The sequence below is a fragment of the Gadus morhua genome, chromosome 9 (assembly GCF_902167405.1).
Source record: "Gadus morhua chromosome 9, gadMor3.0, whole genome shotgun sequence".
Classification (NCBI taxonomy): domain Eukaryota; kingdom Metazoa; phylum Chordata; class Actinopteri; order Gadiformes; family Gadidae; genus Gadus; species Gadus morhua.
Window position 1 is genome coordinate 19,399,641 of NC_044056.1, and position 18,436 is coordinate 19,418,076.

The following is an 18,436-nucleotide window of genomic DNA, read 5'->3' on the forward strand; positions in this document are numbered from 1 at the left end:
CTGACTGGAGAGAGTTGTTAACTATCTGCAATATGTCTATTGCTAGGCAGTCAAAAACATTCTTAAAGAGGTTGGTAGGTAAAGAATCAAGGCAACAGGTGGATGGCTTTAGTTGTGTAACAGTTTCCACAAGAGTTTTAGAGTCAATAACAATAAAGAAGGCTTTATACACAGACCTTCAGTTACCTTTAAAGTTATTCATTGATAAACTGATTATCATTTTGTGTGTAGAATTAAGAAGTGGCATCCAGCGGAATTGACGGGGCAAAAATTTGATATTCATAAGTATGTCTTAATCAGTGTATAATCCCAGGGAAATTTGAATTGTTTTGTTTTTATGAATTTAAAATAAGCCCTTTAAAGCTACATGGGGAGTGGTTCCTCTTCCCCATAGCAGTGTTGTCCCCATGGCTACGACCCATTTGTATGGAATCATATATGTAGCAAAATTCAAATGGCAATGCAATTTGCAATTTAATAATGTAATTTGTAAATACGTTATTTAAAGTGTATTTTAATATGCAAAGTGACAATGAAATCCCCAATGAAATTTTGAAAATTATAACAATAAAAATAAAATAACATTTTGTAAAAAAATGTTAGTTCCTTTATTCAAATGGTAAAGCTATAGCGTCCCGCGATTGCAATGCACTTTGCCACGCTCTGTGTGTTGCGAAATTCCAATTTGAATCCGCAATTTCCATTTCAATCCGCAATACGCTTTGCAAAAGATTTAGCAAAACGTATCAGCCAATCGCGTCTGGGCGGGAACTACGTCACTTTCTCGGCAGACCAGCTGATCATCACAACCTAGCACACGGCCCTTTCTTTCCAATACCGCGCCCTTATTGTAAATCGCGTTATATGATTTACAATAAGGGCGCGCACCGGTTTGCGCACCCTTCTCCGGTGCGATCCGGTGCAGGCATGTTGGTCGCTGTTTCGGACCCTGCATCCCGCTGCTCCTCTAGAGCTGCGAGGCCTCCCGCAGTAGCTCCGGGACCGTCGTTTCCGCCCTTTTTCACGTCATTACTATGGTTGCATAATGCTAGGCATAGGAAAGAATGCCGTTTTGCAAAATCTTTTGCAAAGCGTTTTGCGGATTGAAATATAATTGGAATTTCGCAACAAACGGAGCGTGGCGAAGTGCATTGCAATCACGGGGACGCTATAGCTTTTCAATTTGAATACAGGAACTCGAAAAATTTGACAAAATGTAATTCTATTTTTATTGTTATAACTTTTGCAAATTTAATTGAGGATTTCATTGTCACTTTGCATAGGCTATTAAAAGACACTTTAAATAACGTATTTACAAATCACATTATTAAATTGCACAATGAATTGTCAATTGCATAATGTAATGACTTTTTGAATTGCAAATGTCAAATTGCATTGCCATTTGAATTTTTCTACATGCTTCCATACATTTGTGAGCTGTAGAAAGCAAAGTGTACATGTATTGTGCCACACTGTGGTGTTAAACTACTAAGTATCCAAGAAGCATAACCCTCTCTGACAAAAAATAACCACTGGCCAGAGAGAGCCCAACACCTCCATTCAAACCGTGACGGTATGTGTAGGAGACACTTAATTCTCTCTCGGACGTGACTCATATAGTCAGTAAAGACAGGATTATGCGCTGTCCTATCACCAAAATGCCCTATGTATTTAGAGGATTTACAATACAGGCCAAAACGGGGCCACCATAGTTGTTTGAAACCTTATACCGCTAGTTGCTACTAAATTCCTCACACTGGACCGTTAAGATGATAATTGAAAGCCATAGGGCCTAGTGTACTGATTAGGAACTGCAGGGCGATAGAGTCCTAGCGGTAAGTAAAAGTTAAAAAATACTTATTAAACAATTATTGCCCTTTTACTTTTATTTCCTTTGGAATAGTTTAGTTTACATAGGCTAAACCATAATCGTCAACGCGGTTGCATTCGGTTCTGGAGAAGTGAAATCTGTGCATTTTTCCTATATTACAGAATTGATCCATATAGTACACAGTCATACACAGCCTCAATATTTATTTAGAAAGGTTTGATAACATTTTGGATTTCCCATTTTTGGCCCGTACATACTTGTACCACAAGTTTGCTATTCATAATTTCCAGACATCTACTGGTCTTTTTGTTCTTCAATTCTTTACCCTGAAAAAGAAAGCGAGACACAGCCATACATCAGGGAACACTGTGTGTCATTATTGTACAATTCTTCCGTCCAGCGAAAATCGAATCTTGCTCTGCTGCATCTTTCACAACCAGAATACCCTGGATTTATATGTACCTGGGTGAAGTCCCAGTAGATTCCAATTCTTTTCTGAAGAGATTGGTGGCAGTCGTTCAGGCCAGGCTCATTGTCTTTGTTGCCATCGTCCGTCAAGCAGCGATTAGCATTGTATTTATGGGACTTGATCCCACCAATGTAAAGCTCACCAGTCTCTCGGAAATATGTGTGCTGATGAGAAATTAAAGCAAAGAACAACATTCAGTTTAATCATATACTTCATCCAACATATTAATAGTACATCCTTTGACTTACTTGAGATGCATAGAAGTGGCAGACATGGGCAATTGGTGTGTGGCCTGGAACTGGACCTTGGTCTAAACACATGTTGGCATCGAGGTTCTTCAGCTAAATATGGGAGAAATATGTTTAACTTGATTCAAATGCTTGATACTGCATTCAGTACGCCTAAGTACTTTGGCCAAAAGAAAAAATAAAGACAAATAGAAGTACTGTTCAAGAGGAATACCTTCTGATATATCATCATAATGATTCTTCCATCAGAGATGATTCAGAATAACTCTATGGGCCCTATCTTGCATTTGGCGCAATTGACTTAATCACTGGTCGTTGCTAGTTTGCAACTGGCGCAGAGCGTTCTTTTCCCTCCTGCGCCACATGTCGTTAATTAGGGAATGATCTTGCGCCCCAAGGGGCGGTTCGGCGAAAGGAGAAGGCTTGTTCTGGCGCAAACGTTCCCTGGTGCTATTTTGCAGTTTCAGAAACCACTTGCGCAACAAACCAGGAAATACCTGGTTTAAAGTCAGCGGCACGTTGTTCAGATGCTATTTTAAGGGCGCATGCATAATGTTGCTTGTGCACCTCACGCACACACTTTGCTTCTGCTTTTACAGCTATTACAGCTATTACAGCTGATACAGCGGTAATAAGTTATATTACATATTTTCTTGACACAGACATCGTGTACATGCCCATAACTTTTAGGATTGATGAGTATTTGATTGTGAGAAAACATTGTTTTGCCGCGAGTGAGTGTTAAAAAGAATGAATGAATGCGGGCGCACGCGTGTGTATGTGTAAAATAATTAATGAATGTGTGCGCTCGTGTGTGCGTCCATCTGTTTAAACACACGCAAACTAAACACGTAACGCATAATACAGTTCATGGCAATGTATATTAACGGGGGGACACATGCTTATTAGGAGCACAAGTCGATAACGATAATGCATGCAATACTGATAAGAAACGATGTTTATAATGTATTGCGTGTAGGAGCCATGAAGGTGTTTATTAATGGAAATAGATAATTTCGTGGTTTATATTTGGGTTATTTTGGTTGTTATATTTCGTAACTTTTGTTGTTTATTTTGATATCACAGTAATTGGTTTAAGATCATATGGGCGGTAACATCTAGTTAATATAATCACAGGTACGCTGGTGCGGGCGGAAGTAACTAGGAAAGAGAGGGTGAGTTACTGGGAGGTCGTATTTTTTGTTGACCGCTGTTTTTGCTTAGATCGCTGTGATCGATATTCTTCATACTTTGAACACGTTATGATAAGTTGTCATACTTTTTTCAATAAAAACCGGTAAACGGAATCTCGGATCTCAGTGGATATTTTGTTTAGTACAGCGCGTCGGACAATCAGCTTACACCCTACACTCAGCCTCTCAGCGACTGCTTCGTTTGGATACTAGTCGCTACATTTTGTCAACAAAAAACGGCATTAGGAAAGCAATTCCGGACGGATCAAGGATCAAAGGGAAAAAGGATCATCGGAGATAAAAGAAGGAGGGAGACACTGACTTTGAATCATTAGGCTACAACCTCGGGAGACGCACTCAAAAGCCATGAGGTAGGCTTGCTGGTGTGCGCATTACGCTGTGTACTAATTGGAAGGAATGCGGATTGCATAACCGTATGCTGATGCTCGTCCATTGGGGACATTTTTATGAATGAACACCGGTTTGTGAGAGTTGGTCATACCGATCGCGTCAATGATTGTGTGGATCCGTCAGATGACGAATCTCCCCCTGTCTCTTTGAAATTGCCGCTGCTCTGCTCATGTGCGAGACGTTTTTTTGAATCTGTTGACGTGTCTGGATGCACAAATGTATTAAAGGAACTGGAAAGAAGAAAATGAGTCAAAAGAGTGTTGTTGCTTCAAGTTCTGAAATGGAGAGTGGGAAAAGGCATTCTAGCTCACTGCAAAGGCTTTGTACAGCAAAATTGAAAAGCTTCAAAGTGAAAGGAAAATAAGTGTGAATAAAATTAAAAGGTTCATACCACAAATTAAATCATTCATGAAGAAAAAGGAAAATGTTTCACTGGTACAATCTCTTTTGGAGAGTTTAACTGAACAGTGTGGAAATGCCACCAAGTCACATAACATGCTGATTCCTTTACTCCCTGAGGAGGAACAGAGGAAACATAATGAATGGTTTTCTAGTATTATGGGCTACAGCAACACATTTCAAAGAGACGTTGAGCAGTGGTTGAATGAACCAGAGAAACTACTTGTGTTACATGATCAAGATTCTGGTGAAATGAATGAACAGGTATTTCTTCCAGCACCTGAAGAAACACAGCTACAGGCTGCTTCCATAATTAATACAGATGATCTGCAAGACAACGTAAAACCAAATGACAGTGTGTCAAATGTGGGAAGCAGAGCGTCTAAATCACAAAACTCTGCTACAGGAAGAGAGTCTGTTGCTTCCAGTATTGCTTCTGCACGTCTCAGAGCAGAGGCTGACTTGGCAGCTTTAAGGATGAGACAAAAATTATTAAAAGACAAACATGAACTGGAAGAGGAGGAGGAGCGGATACGTAAAAAGAAGGAGCAACTTAAATTGGATGAGGAAATTGCAGCAAACATGGCTAAACTGAATGTGCTCAAGTCTCGGAGCATCTTAAGTGGGAAAACCTCTGTGTCAAAGCGCTCAGATGGAATGAACTCCTATCTGGAAAAAGGACAAGGAAAAACACAGACCCTCAGTGCGAAAGCAAAGTCATTTGCACCACAAAGCTCACAACATGAATACAACTATATTCATCTGGATGCAGGATCAAGACCTAAGGAGAAAAATCCATCTCAGTTAATTCATTCATATGAATCCAACCTATATGCAGTGAATCACAGTACTCAAGAAGGGATGCAAATGCAAGATGGAAATGCCTTAAATGTAAATATTGGTCCAAATGAAGATCAAAGCAATATGTTTGGCATTATGAGCAAACAAAATGAAATAACATCACTGTTGGTACAGCAGCAATGCCTTTCATCTTTGCCTAAGAGGGAGATACCAATTTTTGATGGTGATCCATTAAAATATCATGCATTTGTAAAGGCCTTCGAGAACGGTGTAGAGAGGAACACTGCAAATCACAGTGACAGACTGTATTTCTTGGAACAGCACACAAGGGGTCACTCCAAAGAACTGATCGGAAGCTGCCAGCATATGGAGCCTGAGAGAGGATATGCTAAGGCAAAAGCGTTATTAAAGGAGCAGTTTGGGAATGAGCAAAGGATTTCATACGCATATATGGAAAAAGCTCTTTCACGGCCGTCAATCAAGAATGAGGATGTAAAGGCTCTTCGAGATTACAGCCTTTTTCTCAGAGGTTGCTGTAACGTCATGGAAGAGGTGCAATATCTGCATGAATTGAACATCCCGGCTAACATGCTAACCATCATAAAAAAATTGCCATACAAATTCCGGGACAAGTGGCGTTCTGCAGCCTGTGAACTACAGGAAAGGCACAGTCGGAGAGCTACACTCATTGACATCACAAACTTCATAGAGAGACAAGTACGGATTCTAACAGACCCAGTGTTTGGAAACATACAGGACGCACCATCACTGATGACTAATAGAGGAGTGAACAAGGCTAATCCACAAACTCGTTCTGCAATTAAGGGAACCAGCTTTGCCACCACTGTAGCCCCTGCGATAAACGGAACTCAGCCTGGAACTAAAGGAAAAGAGCATATCGAGTCTGCTAGGAGGACATGCATCTGTTGTGGAAAAGGACATGCTTTGAATTCGTGTCCACAGTTGGGGAAGAAGACACACAAAGAGAAGATAGGCTTCTTAAGAGAGAAGAGTGTCTGTTTTGGCTGTTTGTGTATTGGACACATCAGCAAAGTTTGCAGAAAACGGATTACCTGTACAAAGTGTGGTCTCAAACATCCAACTGTTCTTCACATTCCTCAAAAAGAAAAGGACAAAGTCTCAGACCAAGCTGAGAGGAAATCAGAGGTGTCCGTCGACAGCGCTCTGATGTCAAGTGGGCTTAAAGGGGCTGGTGATCACGACTGCAAACTTCCTATAGTTCCAGTGCAAGTTAAGTCCAAGAAGGGCAGTAAGATTGTCACTACCTATGCTTTCTTGGACCCAGGAAGTACTGCAGTATTCTGTACAGAAGCTTTAAGAGAAAAACTCAATATTGCAGGAAAGAAAGTCCACATTCTCCTACGGACGATGGGCCAAGAGAAAGTGGTGAGCAGCCACATGGTGCCAGGACTGGAAGTGGCTGGCTTGACTGGGGAGCATTTCTGTGAGCTGCCCAAGGCTTACACTCAAGCACACATGCCTGTTCACAAGGGAAACATTCCAAAACAGAGTGATATTCAGAAATGGCCTTATTTGAAGCATGTTCATTTGCCTGAGATTGATGCAGGGATTGAGCTGTTGATTGGGACAAATGTCGCTAAAGCCCTGGAACCCTTGCAAGTGATTCGCAGTGTTGGAGATGGACCCTATGCAATCAGGACAATGCTGGGCTGGACGGTGAATGGGCCGCTGAGAGAAGACAATGATGATGCAGTGGACGGTGAGCAGCCAGAGTTAACAGTGAACAGAGTATCAGTTGTGACTTTGGACGAACTTTGGCAGCAGCAGTTTAAGACAGACTTCCCTGAATGCAGCTTGGAGGAAGGGCCAGGCATGTCAAGAGAAGAACAAAAGTTCATGAAGCTGGTTGCAAATTCAGCAAAGCAGGTCAGTGGTCATTATCAGATCAACCGGCCATTGAGGAATAAGGACGTTAGTATGCCAAATAATAGGAAAATCATTGAGCAGCGTGCCTTACACCTGAAGAAGAGGCTTCCGAAGGATTCCTCATTTCATGCTGACTACAAGGCCTTCATGAATGATCTTGTTGTCAAAGGCTATGCTGAAAGGGTGCCTGAAGAGGATTTGGAACGTAGTGATGGCAGGGTTTGGTACATCCCGCACCAAGGTGTTTACCATCCTACAAAGAAGAAGATCAGGGTTGTTTTTGACTGTGGAGCAAGTTTCCAAGGAACATCACTTAATGCTCAACTCTTACAGGGCCCAGATCTTACAAGTTCGCTGATTGGAGTGATGAGCAGGTTCAGGAAAGAACCAGTGGTTATCATGGCGGACGTCGAAGCAATGTTTCACCAGGTCCGGGTACCACCAGAGGACGCTGACTTATTGAGGTTCCTCTGGTGGCCTGCTGGAGATTTAAGTCAAGATCATGTGGACTTCAGGATGCTGGTGCATCTCTTTGGGGCAACGTCCTCTCCCAGCTGTGCCAATTTTGCCCTCAGGAAATGTGCAGAGGACAACAAAGGACAGTTCAGCCAGGAAGCAATGGATAAGGTCCTACATAGCTTTTATGTATATGATTGCCTAGTGTCTGTGGCTTCAGAGGAGAAAGCTGTGTCTCTTTATCATGAGCTCATCGCGATCTGTGCTAAAGGTGGTTTCCGACTCACAAAGTGGATAAGCAACAGGCGTGATGTTCTAACTGCAATACCTGAAGAGCACAGAGCTAAAGACATGAAAATGTTGAACATGGACCAGGATTTGCCACCTGTGGAGAGAGTGCTTGGTGTGGAGTGGTGCATTCAGTCTGATACTTTTAAGTTCAAGATTGTTGTTAAGGACAGACCACTCACTAGGAGAGGAATCCTCTCTACAGTTGGCTCCATCTATGATCCTCTTGGTATCGTGAGTCCTGTCGTCTTGTCCGCAAAGAAGATCTTAAGGGATCTGTGTAGGAGAGCACTTGGCTGGGATGATGTCATACCCCAGACCGTGGCTCAGGAGTGGACAAGTTGGCTGGATGAACTTTTCCATTTGGAGAAATGCAACATCATGAGGTGTCTGAAACCATTGGACTTTGGTGAAGTGACTACGGCACAATTACATCATTTCTGTGATGCAAGCGAGGATGGCTATGGAGCAGTGACTTACCTGCTGTCACGAAATGCACACTCACAGGTGCACAGTGCTTTTGTCATGGGAAAGGCAAGGGTGGCACCATTGAAACCTGCTACCATCCCCCGAATGGAGCTCATCGCTGCCACCATGGCCAGTCGCATTGATATCTTGTGGAAGAAAGAGCTGCACATGCATCTTCAAGACTCTGTGTTTTGGACCGACAGTACTTCGGTGCTGAAATATATCAGGAATGAGACATCCAGGTTCAGAGTCTTTGTTGCCAACAGAGTCACAGAAATTCGCAAGGCTTCACAACCCTCTCAGTGGAGGTATGTTGGAACGGCAAGTAATCCAGCCGATGTCGCCTCCAGGGGTGTTAAAGGCGATGCATTTCTCAAGGATGCAACATGGGCGTCAGGGCCTCGTTTTCTCCTTCAACCTGAGAATGAGTGGCCTGTCAACCCTGAGAATGTTCATCGACTCCCAGCAGATGACCCTGAGGTCAAGAAGGAAGCCACAGTGAATACTGTACAGGCCAGTGAGGAGGCTGATGCAGTAACTCGCATGATCCACCACTTCAGCTCTTGGATCCATCTGAGAAAGTCTGTAGCTTGGATCTTGAGATTTAAAACTTGGCTCTTATCTCTCTGCCAGAAGAGGAGACAATTGAATATGGCTCTTGCACAATCTGCGTTGGATATGGAACAACAACGACGTTCATTGGAGAGGGATATGGAAACATTCAAGAGAAAGATGCTTTCAAGTTGTTTATCAGTGGAGGAGTTGGAGAAATCGGAGCTAGAGATCATCAAGTTCAGTCAAAGGAGGAGGTTTCCAGAGGAGTTCTCCATGCTGGAAAAAGGCAAAAGTGTCAAGGGTCATAGTCACATCCACACACTCTGCCCACTAATAAAGGATGGAGTTCTAAGACTTGGTGGTCGGCTCAGAAGGTCATCTATGCCAGCAGAAGCTAAGCATCCCATAATACTGGCAAAAGATTTACATATCTCAACCCTTCTGCTGAGACATGTCCATCAAGAGGTGGGACATAGTGGACGAAACCACATGTTGTCTAAGCTGCGTGAGAAATACTGGATCTCAGGAGCTAGTACAGCCATAAGGAGTGTTCTGTCAAAGTGTCTGAGCTGTCGACGATTGAATGCTCAGCCAGTGTCTCAGCTAATGGCAGACTTACCATCTGAAAGGGTGATTCCAGATGAACCTCCATTTACACGGGTAGGAGTAGACTATTTTGGACCTTTCGAGGTGAGGAGCAGAAGAAGTGTTGTTAAGAGGTATGGGGAAATTTTTACCTGCATGGCGTTAAGAGCAATCCACATTGAAGTGGCACCTTCCATCGACACGGACGCCTTCATAAATGCTCTCAGACGCTTTATAGCAAGACGTGGTCAAGTACGGGAATTGCGCTCAGATAATGGGACGAATTTTAGGGGAGCAGAACACGAATTGAAAACATCCATTGAGCAGTGGAATCAGGCACAGATTAATGATGTCCTCCTTCAGAAAGGGATAAAATGGACTTTTAATCCCCCAGCTGGCTCCCATCATGGAGGTTCTTGGGAGAGGTTAATTCGATCAGTCCGTAAAGTCCTCAACTCCACCTTGAATGTGCAAAGTTTGGATGAAGAAGGCCTTCATACAGTTCTCTGTGAGGTGGAAGCCATTATCAATGGCCGACCGATTACAAAAGCTTCCATGGATCCTCATGACCTGGAAGCATTGACGCCTAATCACCTGCTGCTTTTGAAGGCATTACCATCTTTGCCACCAGGAGTCTTCCAGGAGGCCGACATGTACGCACGCAGGCGATGGAAGCAGGTCCAGTACATGTCAGACCTGTTCTGGAAAAGATGGGTTAAGGAGTACCTGCCTCAATTGCAGGAGCGGCAGAGATGGTCAGGAGTGAAGCGCAACCTTGTTCCTGGAGATCTGGTGCTTATAGTGGACAGCACAGCACCTCGTAACTCCTGGGTCATAGGACGAGTCCTACAAACCTTTCCGGATAGAAGGGGCTTTGTGCGTCAGGTGCGCATCAAAACTAAGAGTAGCTGCCTGAACCGGCCTATAACCAAGGTCTGTCTGCTGCAGGAGGCCGATGCTGGATGTGGGGAGGCTGTTAGGGATGACAATACCTAGACCTCGAGCTTATTTTTGACACTTGACTGATAGTGACTGTGGCGAACACAGATCACAGGGCTATGTGCTGGTAACCTCTGGCCCTACTGACTGACCTTTTCACAGGATCATGAGGACGGAACAAGACAAGGAATGTAATCTCATTATGTGGACTGTTTAGTTTTAATTATTTCATGACTCGTATTGTGTATAATTATTGGGTGATAGCTTAATAATTAGGGGCTGGTGTGTAGGAGCCATGAAGGTGTTTATTAATGGAAATAGATAATTTCGTGGTTTATATTTGGGTTATTTTGGTTGTTATATTTCGTAACTTTTGTTGTTTATTTTGATATCACAGTAATTGGTTTACGATCATATGGGCGGTAACATCTAGTTAATATAATCACAGGTACGCTGGTGCGGGCGGAAGTAACTAGGAAAGAGAGGGTGAGTTACTTACTGGGAGGTCATATTTTTTGTTGACCGCTGTTTTTGCTTAGATCGCTGTGATCGATATTCTTCATACTTTGAACACGTTATGATAAGTTGTCATACTTTTTTCAATAAAAAACCGGTAAACGGAATCTCGGATCTCAGTGGATATTTTGTTTAGTACAGCGCGTCGGACAATCAGCTTACACCCTACACTCAGCCTCTCAGCGACTGCTTCGTTTGGATACTAGTCGCTACATTGCGTATATCATATTAAATAGAACCACAGTTACCGCATATCATATGTGTGTTAAGTTTTCTTTGCCGAAATATATTTGAGGACTCAGTATTTCTGAAGTTGTGGAAGAAAACCTTATTCCATGTGTGAATTAGGCCATATTATTTGGCCATAAACTGAGCCATTTGAAGTTTGAAATTCATGTCCATCTGTCTCATCGGAGACTGATCGCAGACGCGCTGTCAAAATATCAACTTGTCAGATTCAAATACGCTCTTGGCTCTTAAAGGGGATCGGAGCTGGCACTCTCATTGGTTTATTGCATGTTACGCCAAAACCACACCTACGGGTAATTAGGCTACTTCAGGCCAACCCTTTTTAGATTTGCGCCGGGCGCAAGAGTCAGTTTTGCGCCGGTAAACTAGAACATCGCCATAGAACCACCCAAAAAGCTACTTGCGCTCGGCGCTTCTCACTTGCGTTTCAGACTGTTAAAATAGGGCCCTATAAATCAAAAAATGTCCACATGTTCCATCCTGACCCTGATATAGTTAAGACAACTCACTTTTCCATAGGCCAGGATATCGTCCTTGGTATCCAGCAGTGGATACACATTGTCAAGGTACCACTTGAAAGGTTTACAATTCAGCCTTTTTCTGAGTTCTTTTCTCTCTGACACATCCCCAATGTCAATACCGTGATCCTGCAGAACAAAAGCGTTTAGTTTGATCATAAGCCTTCATCAGTAAAGCCAAATAATGTGTGTTTCTGTCTTAACCTTAATCAATTCAGCCAAATAGGACATCATTGTAAAGTATTGTTTTGTTTCACCCACATTTCTTCTTAACCAAATCAATAAAAAAAAAGTCAATACACAATACACTCGACATTGTGTTGTCTAAATTGGCATGACCTTTTAGGTTAAACTTTACCTTGAAGGGCAGATTCCAGGCTAGATTGACATTGTGTTTGTAGTCATCCATCCAAACCTCTGCTACCCTCAAAGCATTCCTTTTCATTGCGATGGAGAAGTCTGGCATGTATGGTTTATGGCTTCTCTCAATGTGGGCTATCTTGGAGCATGGGACAACCTCAATACTTCCCCCACATGTCCAAACCTACAAATCAACAAATGGGCATTGTTTCAATTCATCCATTCCCAACATAAGTAAGTAAGTTAATCACTTCTAGTCTTTAGACACTTATATCCTAATAACAAAACTTTGGGTATTCCTGTGGTATACTTACACGAATCCCGAGCTCAACATTTTCTCCACCGTATACTTTCATTCCTCCATCAAGAACTCCAATTTCACCAAGATACGTCCGATCTGCGACTAGAATACCCATTACGGAAGGACTCCTTAAAAGGTCAAACAGATGACATGGCTCAACACATCATTGTTTAGGATCGAGGAAATGCAGATATGTTGTTAATGCAGATCAAGAAAAGCAATTATCAGGTGAAACTTACTTTCCAGGCAAGGTGGGGTCATTTAGTTTGTACCACTCAGGCCTAAATCTCTCGTACATGCACCACAAAGCCCAGTCAAATGCATGGGATGCAGGGATGTAATTTACAACCTCAAGATCATAGTAGTTGACTTTGTCAAACACTGGAGACACAATCAGCTTCCGATCTCCTTTAATCTGCGTCAGCAATGGTTCAGCCCTGCAGCACAGAAATAGATTGAGATCCCAATAGAAAAACAAGTTATTGATGCAAACCTTAAAAAAAAGATTATTGCTATAATTTTCCAGTGATTTAATTCCCTTTGCCACTGATGAGTTTAAGTTGTGTTGTAATTTATACTCCACAACATAATCAGGGTGTGAATTACGGGGGGGCCATGTCAGCATCTCTGTTTGGACTCAGTGACCTCCTGCTGGTCATTTCGTGTTTTTGTCCACCATGTGTCTCTAATTTGTTGTGCCTCTGACTCTGCCTCTTATCTGTACATCCTGCCATTGCCTCTTTCCCGCCATTTCTCCTGCTCACCTGTTCATCGTTGTATTTCTATTGCTGAGCCTACCTGCACCTTAAAGTGCAGGTGGTAGAGAGCTAGGAAGCTTAGGTCTTTTAATGTGTGTAGCAAAATGCGATGTATGTTTTATCAGTCTGTTGTGGCAAGTGCCATTTTCTTTATCAGTTGGGGCAGCGGCATCAGGGCTTGTGACTCTAAAGAGCTTAACAAGCTGATTAGGAGGGCTGCTGTAGTGTCCCTGGAGGTGGTGATGGAGAGAAGGATGGTACAGACATTTTTGAGTATTATGGACGATAACACGCATCCCTTGCACAATCTAGTGAGTAAACAAAAGAGTGTTTTTAGTGTGAGGCTACGACAGCTAAACTGCAGAAAGGACAGATTTAGGAATACTTTTTTACTTACTGCAATTGCACTTTATAATAACCCTTTTTAGAAGAATATTAATTTTAATTTAGCTTGCGCTGCTTATATATTATTTATCATTTATTTTTTGCACCCGTTTATTGCACAGCTGTTTATTTGAACACCTGTATATTTGCACACATTTTGTACTGTTATCTCTGAGTAACAGCTACTTCTACTTATGCACATGGACCATCCATTCCATTTTTTCTATCCTAGGCTAGGTATTGTGTGCATGGTTTTGTTTAGGTGGGATACGTTTGTATACATGTGTTGTGTTGTGTTGTGTATGTATGCTGGCTGCTGGAACACCTACATTTCTCTGCTGAGATGAATAAAGTATATCTTATCTTATCTATGTCCTGTGCAATCAGTGCCACTTTGTTCTAACATTTGGTCTGAGCTGACCTACTCATTTTACATTGCCCTGTATTCTGCCTGCTTGCCTTCCTACCTGCCTGCCTGCCCGTTTGGTTCCTGAATGTTTTTTGTGTTACGGAATTTAACTCTATCCCGGTTCTGACCGTTGGCTGCCCCTGGACTACTCTTCGGACAGTGACCTGGCTTTTCCTTCTTTGTTTGGATTCTTCCCCTGTTTTAGTCAACAGGGGTACCTGTATTTGTGTTTTTGCATTCTTCCTGTAAGACACAGAGTTTGTCTTTTATTGATAGAACCGAAGCCTCGCTCTGCCTCAAATAAATCATTTGACTTGATCTGCTTTTGGGTTTGAATTTCATTCACCCCTGACAAGCCAGGGAGTTGTTGAGCTGTAACATGGCATTTAAAAATCAAATCATGCATACATATTAATACAAATAATTTAATTAATTTAAACAGGGACATTTCAAGGGACAATTCCAACCGGAAGTGGACAGGCCACCAGATAACTCCGAATCTTTTCGAAGGTCTCTTTTAAAAAGGTTTGACACATTTCCAACTATTCAACTATTATATAAAATATAACAAATTGTTTGGTTGTCAACATTGTGGCAACTGGTAACCCAGATCCTTAAAAAAGGGAAGCTTATTTCAAGGATCTAATCCAGTCCGCTTAGATCTAGAATGGGATTTAAAATGTGTATTTCTACAGCGGCTTAATCTACACAGTGTGAATTGGTAACCTCTACAGACCCTTTTTACAGAAAACTAGTGCTGGCCGTGTGTGTGTTTGCTGTTCGTAGCCAATTACTGTAAAAGCTTACTGATCCCCCTCCAGCAACATGATGGATCAAAAAGATATGAAGCGAAGGAGAGCGAAACGCCTCATTCACCAAGATGGGTGCTCATCTGCTATCGGACTTTAGAGTATTCATTCAAAATCAGATTTGTGAGTCTACACCAGGGATGGGCAACTTTCATGATAAAGAGGGCCAACATTTTTCATCATCACCAACATTAAGTGCAACAACTCAATGAACTCAAACCCAACAAGCATGATATTCAGTGCAGTTGTAGTAGTAGCAAACTAGACACATGGGTTTGCCTTTGAATTCTATGAACAGATACTCTGCTTCTCCTCTTTCTTGACCGAGTTTTCTGTAACTCGATTTTTGTGTATTTTTTAAAATTCTTAAATTAACTTAAAATGATGTGCGGGACTAACTGAGTGAGGATGCGGGCTCTATGCGGCCCGCGGGCCGCCAGTTGTCCATCTCTGGTCTACACAATTATATACGTCATATGATGGTAACTTGGTACCCCCTCACCACTGGTCATGGACTTCAATATGAGCATCCAAGATGGCGACCACGTCAGCCGTGGCGGCCTTCCATCCAGAGATCCTAGCCGTGGTCAGCCCCAGCTGCTCACTGTGTCTCACTCTGGTCATGAGGAGGCCTGGATTCTGGTCCTCAATGGTCTTGATGTACATGTCAAAGTCCTGCTTCAGGTCGTCTGTGGGGGAGGGGGGTAATCTCTGTGTAAATAATAGCTATTGATAATACTGCTGAATTAATAATATAATTGCATCGCATTAATAACCTTAGTAAACTATGAGACGACCTGTGTATATATTATGCGAAATAAAATTAATGACAATTGGGAAATAGTTTTGCATGAATCATTTACAGTGGCGTAATATATTCCCATAAAAATGTATTGGACAGAATAGTAGTAATGTTGTCTTCCATCTGATAAACCTGTTAAAAAGAGACAAACCATTTCTGCTGTGGTCATCCACCAATATGATTTCTTTCAGCAAGGACTTCGGAGTGCGGTCGATAATACTTCGGATGGCTCTTTTGAGGATTGACAGGGCCTCATCCAGGTAGGTAAGAACTACTCCAATGCTGGGCAGATCCTTTGGGTAGGTCTTCATTAAGCATCTAGATTAAAACCACAAACACTTTAAGGAAATGCTGACACACACACACACACACAGTGAGAAGAGGAAAAAGGTCAACCTTGGGTCCCTGGTGTCTGGAAGAGGTCGATTAAGGGGTAGGCGATCGCTGAGAAACACGTTATATCCATACTTCTCAAATAAAGCTTGTGCCTCTTTTTGTTCGTCTTCTGACAAATTCTCTCCACCCCAGTTCTGGAACAGGGCAGACTTTGGGAAAAGTTTCTTCCCTTTATTTCCAGGCTTTTTGACCATTCCAATTGTTTTTTCTTCTATTTTTCTTTGTCTGTCCTGATCTTCTTCAAGAAGCTTGTGCATGGATTCTTGTTTTAGATGGAGATCTTTTACCAAGTTGTCTGTACGACAAGAGAAAATGTAGGAGTTTGTGATTAGCTGAACAAAGGCAATGAAAGAAAGGCAAGAAAGAATGCCTCAGGCATTCACATTCAGCATAGACGTATATATTTGATATGCTGTATTTCTGACAGCGTTGACAGTCAGCTGTGAAATATGGGTGATGATGCTAGCCCCTCTGCTCCACCGAAGCCGCTGCTATAATTGCCATGACTGTTCCATTTGGCTGTATCACTAACCTCCACACCTTGTTGGCTTAAAGGCCCAGTGTGAAGAATATATGGGCATCAAGTGTTGACTCAATACCCCACCTGTACTGTACTAGCTCTTATTGTGAAAGGTGCCTGTATATCCGGTACCCTTAAACAATACAAGCCATCTTGGAATTACTTCCAAGATGGCTTGTATTGTTCAAGTGATGAAGGAAACGATTATAAGTTATACATGTTTTTTAGCTGTGTGTGTGTGTGTGTGTGTGTGTGTGTGTGTGTGTGTGTGTGTGTGTGTGTGTGTGTGTGTGTGTGTGGGGGGGTGCCTTGCCTCCTGTGTGCAATTTGCTTTGTTGTTTGTTGGGTTTTGCTTTAAATAAATGTACCTACTGCATGTTTGATAACAACTTGTAAAATAGCATTGCCCCGCCCCCCCCCCTTTTTTTTTTTCTTTTTTACTAATTACTGGTCTTAACAGTGATGAAATGGCATAGATAACTATATTGTGGAGCACAAAATAAATGTTACCAAGTTAATTGCAAGTTAAGTGGCATGGGTCAAATGCAAATTTTTGCTGGATTAACACATAAAGATATTACATCCATAAAAAGACCAAACTATGTGTGTTAACACAAACTGTTTTTGAAGGAGACATTTCTGAGACGTTTTTTGCTCAATTGGCCTTCCATACCAGTCAAACACGTAGAATAATGATTAGAACCTTTATTGTGCTGAAGTGATAATGATATAGCTACAACATATAATCCACAAAAACAACGTGTACATCACACCACCCTTACATTTCATAATGCCACTCTTTTGCCACCCCATACAAAATGCTACCATCGCCACTGGCTATAGATATGTAAAGAGTCCACTTACACAGATCTTTAACACTTTGCTCCATTCCATGACTGCCATGTCCAAATGATTCAATGGTACCATCTCGGTTAATAAATGATGGAACCATGTAATAAATAGAACATATTCCAGCCAGTATCAGCAGGAAGCGCTTTATCCACACAACCTTCATTGTGACTTGAACAATGGCCAAATACAGTCTTCATTCAACCTAACCAACAGGCTGGTTTTGTTCATTGGTGTACTGATCAAATACAATAAAAGAACGCCCCATGTTAGGCAAGGCAAGGTAAGGCAACTTTATTTATATAGCACTTTTCATACACAAGGCAGACTCAAAGTGCTTCACATATAAACATTGTTATACAATATAATAAAATAATAGATAAGTAAAAGAAAACATATGCAAAGAAATTAGTAAAATAGAAAGTGCAATGTATTTAAGATCAGATCAACAGTCTCTCTGGTATCCGCGTCAGGACTCCAACCCGACCTAAAAGGAACTTGGTACTTTCTCTGGGACTCCAACCCGGATCCTAGTAACCCTTATCTTTTCTCTCTGGTATCAGATCATGTATCTTTCTGGTAAAAATAGAGAATTAAATTGAAAGTTAAAAAGGCTTTTTAGTAAGTAAAATTGATTTAAGAAAGTGCAATGTATTTAAGAGAAAATTAAATTGAAAGTTAAAAAGGCTTTTTAGTAAGTAAAATTGAAAGTGCAATGTATTTAAGATCAGATCAACAGTCTCTCTGGAACCCAAGTCGGGACTACAACCCGACCTAAAGGACAATATTCTAGGACTCTAACCCAGCTTCTAGGACTCTAGCCCAGACCAAAGGCCTTACAATATTCTAGGACTCTAACCCAGCTTCTAGGACTCTAGCCCAGACCAAAGGACAAACAAACTCAGGACTCTAACCCTTATGCAACCTTTCTCTCTGGTATCAGATCATGTATTTTTCTGGTAAAAATAGAAAATAAAGGGAAAGTTAAAAAGGCATTTTAGTAAAATAAAGGTA

The 18,436-nt window shown here is 41.8% G+C and overlaps 1 protein-coding gene across 1 annotated transcript; it reads right to left on the bottom strand.

The window, feature by feature from the left end:
* Positions 1–2,017: 2,017 nt before the first annotated feature.
* LOC115551136 (probable polypeptide N-acetylgalactosaminyltransferase 8) lies at positions 2,018–17,601 on the bottom strand. The gene is made up of 11 exons (XM_030366690.1): positions 17,438–17,601; positions 16,054–16,348; positions 15,809–15,975; positions 15,358–15,544; positions 12,735–12,932; positions 12,509–12,623; positions 12,193–12,378; positions 11,826–11,963; positions 2,549–2,641; positions 2,294–2,464; positions 2,018–2,157 (listed from the first exon to the last, which is right to left on the bottom strand). Exons 1-11 carry the CDS (start codon positions 17,586–17,588, stop codon positions 2,038–2,040), a joined length of 1,821 nt encoding a protein of 606 aa, XP_030222550.1. The 5' UTR covers positions 17,589–17,601; the 3' UTR covers positions 2,018–2,037.
* Between the last annotated feature and the right edge of the window lie 835 nt (positions 17,602–18,436).